At 35.6% G+C, this 5,152-nt stretch overlaps 2 protein-coding genes across 2 annotated transcripts in view; both read left to right on the forward strand.

Moving 5' to 3' along the window:
• LOC119580816 overlaps positions 1-325 on the forward strand; it is a 10,192-nt gene extending 9,867 nt beyond the window's left edge. The window contains exon 5 of the mRNA XM_037928943.1: positions 1-325. This exon is cut by the window's left edge and continues 1,263 nt beyond it. The gene's annotated coding sequence lies outside the window, so the exon portion shown is untranslated.
• A 2,081-nt stretch (positions 326-2,406) lies between these two features.
• LOC119580818 (rhomboid-related protein 4-like) overlaps positions 2,407-5,152 on the forward strand; it is a gene marked incomplete in the record, with an annotated part of 19,253 nt that continues 16,507 nt past the window's right edge. Inside the window, 4 exon segments of the mRNA XM_037928945.1 lie at positions 2,407-2,659; positions 3,638-3,870; positions 4,260-4,421; positions 4,668-4,855. Coding sequence (XP_037784873.1) covers positions 4,305-4,421; positions 4,668-4,855 — 305 coding nt within the window.

A 5,152-nucleotide genomic window follows, 5' to 3' on the forward strand; every position in this document is an offset into this window, starting at 1 on the left:
AAAATACATGTGTATTAGTGTATATGGTTTTGCATATGCTTGTAGAAAAATTGTTAGTCATGAATGTGCCATAGAATTCGATATGTTTTATTGAAATACTGTTGTTAAATCCTTGAAATCTAATTTAATTATGTTGTGTATGATGACTAAATAACAGAGAGAAAAAAGTGTTGTATGCATACCCAAAAGCATTCTGGGCAATTCAGAATATAGTTCTATACAAATAGTGAATAAAAATGCATTCCTTGTGTAGTATAATATAATTTCATGAATCAAAAAGGAGTTTATTATGCTCACAGATATTTGTTGGCAGTAATTGTTTTGAATAAAGAAATACCTTGAAAATACTTTGATTTCTTTATAGAATAGTGTTTCCATTCTTTTATACATCTTGTTTTGATTTTTATGTTTAGAAAGAAATGTTGTCTGCCATGTGATTTGTGTATGCATTACAGTACATAATATCACTGTAAGATTATATTCTATATAATTAAATAGTTATCCGTGTTATTACCCAGTTAAAACTAATGTTATTAACCTCAACCACAGGTTTGCCTTTGTACAAAGTGATAGGATACATATATTACAAATGAAATGAAGGCAACATTTCTGGGATTTATCCTTTCCTACTAAATGAGAAAGTGAGTGAAACAAAAGAATTTTCTTAATCCCTATCAGTAGCAGTATATTGGGATGACGTGCGTGCAAATGAATGAGCGAGAAACAGTGTGTGTGTGTGTGTGTGTGTGTGTGTGTGTGTGTGTGTGTGTGTGTGTGTGTGTGTGTGTGTGTGTGTGTGTGTGTGTGTGTGTGTGTGTGTGTGTGTGTGTGTGTGTGTGTGTGTGTGTGTGTGTGTGTGTGTGTGTGTGTGTGTGTGTGCGTGCGTGTGTGTTCGCTTGTTTGCTAGCGTGTGCGCGTGAGTCTACTGTGTAGACTCACGCAAAAGTTGCAAAAGGAACTTACACATTTATTTCGTAAGCATACTTACAAATGGACTACAGTTCCTTAGCCGTAATGGAGCCTATAGTTAACTCCGCGCTAATACTAGAGATAATCTTAAATCTCTAGTTCTTACGTTTAAATACGCAGTTTTCTTCTAATGAGTTTCAGGAGTCAACACTAATTCACCTTCGCTCAGTAATGCTCCAACCTAACTGCCTCCAAAAGGGCTGGTTGTTCGGTTGTATGGATGCTGAGGTGACAGTTTCAGGAGGCGATTTGGTATTTTAAGTTTTATCTCGAGTTAAAGTAACTACCAAGATCGTCCACAAGTACTGGATTCCTAACATGAACACAGCTTTTACTACTACAGCCTCGCTACCACCAAACTCCATTTTGTGGTTTTGGTACCTTAGATTTTCATCGCATTATTAGAAACTAAGGGTTCCATTTTATCGACTAATGCATCAAATATAGCATAACTATATGCTATATTTTGCTTCTGAAGGATGGAATATGGATACACTTTCATTACACTTATATTCCATATATAGCCTTCCTAACTCCCATAGTAATACAGAGACTGATATATAACTTCATTTAATGGATATATCTATCCCCAAAACATTATTCAGACATCTGTAATTACCGAAAAAAAGGAAAACGAGAAAAAAAAAGACTAAAGATTTTGAATTTCGCGCTCTTCCTTGTGACAGTCATCGTTGCCAAGGATCTCGACATTAAAACGCATATTATAACTATTTCTGTAAGAAAACGTGTGCGATGAGAGGTAATTTGCTAAACGGTAGAACGGGTGATAATTATCAAGAAATTAATTCTTCAAATCGGAAATAAAAACACATTGACAATATTAAAACGCGATCACATGTCAGAACGTGTTGAGTGAATCCACAGGTAGTGACAGAGTGTGATGTTTTTTTTCTGTTTTTTAATCACTTTTTAAGTAATTACACGTCGACCATCAGTCATAAAAGCGTTCATTAATAATCATTGGGGGTAACGGGCTAAGTTTCAACCAGCCATTTATTGTAAGAAGGAGATTAATACATACAAAACGACAGAGTGAATATATCTTAAGAAAATTCTCTCTATGTATGTATCTTATATTAATTCGGAAAATCCTTGAAAGTGCTTCGTTTGTTCCTAATTAGCATATATTAAAAAGGCCCAGTTCCATCCAGCCACCTTTTATGGAAATGTACCCTTGGCATTATCATATAGAGTTATTTTGCTTATTTTATTAACGTTTCGATTATTATTATAATTTTTATTTTTACGTGAATATCTCTCTCTATTTTAGGAATATCTAGAACAGTGTGATGACGTAAAGCTCTTCTCTAATTTGATATTGATGCTGTCGAAGCTGTAATATATATATAAATTTTTTTTAAAAGTTTCACACAGCTATCGGTTTATCCTTCCTTGTTTCGGTTGGTTATTCGTGGCGATATATTGCTAATGAATAACGGATTGGCATTGTTTCACGGATTGACCTTATTCCTCCTGCTCTAGGGTCGTGCGCACCCTAAGTATCCGCATCTAAGCTTTCCCGCCTTCTGTTTATTCGTAGCGATACATTATTTACGAGCCCTCTGCCCCGGCTCGTAGAAAAACGCGACATTAAGAACCCTGGCTGTGTGGGGGTGTTGTGGTCTGTCCCTGAGCGGTGGCGTGCAGAGGGTATATTTATCATTTCGCGGTAAATACGAGGCCGCTATAGATGTACCTGTATCGTTTATGACTGTTCCTTATACTCTATAAGATGGCAGTGTCCAATTCCCTCTATTTTTTTTTTGTTTGTTTGTTTGGTAACATGAATTCCAGCGTTTCCTTGGGAAGCCACAAAAATCGCCATATGAATCAAAAACCTTCTTAACCGAGGGGGACTCTGCTCCCAGACCTCCACGCAGTTGCTATGGACGTACTCTATGCGCGGCATTTGTTGTGTCGTTTTTCGTTTGTCTCTGGCGTTGTTATTTCAAGTATCAGGAAGTGTAGTTTTATCCTTTTCTTTATGATAGTGTCATTAAATGTTCTTGTAAATGCATGCCGAAGTATTATGCATTACACAACTCTCATATTATCAACTTATGAAGGAAATACCTTATATGAAAAGTATCTTATTTCTGTCATTTCTATCCATTACAGGCAAAGTTTTACTGAAACTATGTACCCTGTCATTTTTATCCACGTAGCAGTTTTTATTTAATATTTTTGAGATAGCCAACTGCAAGGAGCTCCTGACAGTTGTTGCAACATGTTTCTATGTTAACCCTTTGGATCAGGGAGACGACCATCACATCATGTGAATGTGCTGTCAGAGAAAATTTAGCTGAGGGCCTAGGTGATGGGAATGACTCTCCACAAGTGTGCATAGCTCTTGGAAAGTCATTAGACTTGCTGGGTATTTAGGAAGGGGCTCTTGCATCATTTCCTTCTGTAAATGAATGTAGAATATATGCTCTGTGAGCCACGGCTGGAAGAGGGTTCATTATAGAAAACTGAATATTAAAAAAACCACACACACACACACACACACACACACACACACACACACACACACACACACACACACACACACACACACACACACACACACACACACACACACACACACACACACACACACACACACAAATAACAAAATGTTACTTATTGTTATTGCACTGATTTGTAGACAACCTGGAGAGATGATACGGCACATGTGAAAGGAAAGCAGTCTTTTACCACCTTGATATAGCATATCAGAGGACAAATATAGACCTTGGAAAAAGGCATAAAAGCAAAAAACATATAAGCAGGAAAAGAGAAAATAGTATTGCAAAGGGGAGACAAGGAGCCTTGACACTGGACGCAAAGTCTTTGTGTGGGTCAGGTCTACAAGTCACACCTGGGAGAGTCCCCACTCAGGTAAGGCTAATCACCAAATAATTTAATTTGTGGTCATTATTATTGTTAATATTGTGCCCTCCATAGTAGCTGAGATCAAAGTTATGACCACAGATAGTTTCTGTGAACTAAAAATAGGCTATTATAAAGGCTGACTAGACATCAAAAGCATTAACAATACCAAATTGTTATTGTACTTGATACATACCTTTTCTTAATTTATATCTGGAAAATAATTTGGACCAATATTGTCACTAAGGACCAACATGCTATAATCAATTGTCAAAATTGTAAACAGTAAAAAGAATAATTCCTTTTTCATTTCTTTTGAGTGGTTTCTAAATATGTGCCTGTTGTTGGATGAATATTCAATTGATACTTTTTATTACCTTATTATTACTTATTTTCAGGGAGTCTGAGAATAATCTGAAAAAGCTTTGCTCTACTGGTACACCATGGCTCGGGATCGGAGGAGGGGAATGGGCTTAGGGCTAATGTTTCTGGCCTACAAATTGCACAACATAGGGATGAGCACTATACCACCTGTTACTCTTGCTTTGCTAGTAGGACAGGTAAGAGGCTTTAAATTTGCAGATTTTAGGTATGAATTATGAGACCTTTATATTGATAGTTAAGTCACTAGAATTTCATTTTTTATTAGCTCTAAGAAAGTTGTTTGAAAAAAAAAATAATAATAAGATACTTTTAGAATAACATGTAATGATTGAAAGATAGTAGAAAAAATTAAAATCTTTAAATGTAGTGTGCAGCTCCATTCAATGAGTTTGTTAATGAAACCTGATTTTTCTCCCTTCTAGTGTCTACTTTTCTTGGGCATCATTGATCCACCTTGGAGCAGATATGATGTCTGTCTGAGCGCTGAACATATCCTGCATTACAAGGACTACTGGCGATTGATTCTCTCAGCAATTGAACATTCGGATGATATGCATCTGTATCACAACATGATTTCACTGGTTCTTAAAGGCAGAACACTAGAGAAACTGTATGTATATTCTTTGCTTGCTGTGAAGATTTTTGTATGTTGTATAGAGTAATATATCTGTTCTAACTACTTATGTATGTGTATACATTATGTTTTTAATTTATATAATTCTCTAAAATTTTTCATTTTTTTTCAGTAATATTTTTTTTCTAATTTCTTCTTCATTCATAACTTCCTTATATTTTATTGTCTTTTGCTGTGCATTTTTTAATCTCCTTCATCTTGTCTATATTCTCCTTGCCTTCTTTCTTTAGGTAGATATGAAAAATAATCATGTTGGTAGATCAAAATGACATC

The sequence above is a fragment of the Penaeus monodon genome, chromosome 14 (genome assembly GCF_015228065.2).
Source record: "Penaeus monodon isolate SGIC_2016 chromosome 14, NSTDA_Pmon_1, whole genome shotgun sequence".
NCBI classification, from domain to species: Eukaryota; Metazoa; Arthropoda; class Malacostraca; order Decapoda; family Penaeidae; genus Penaeus; species Penaeus monodon.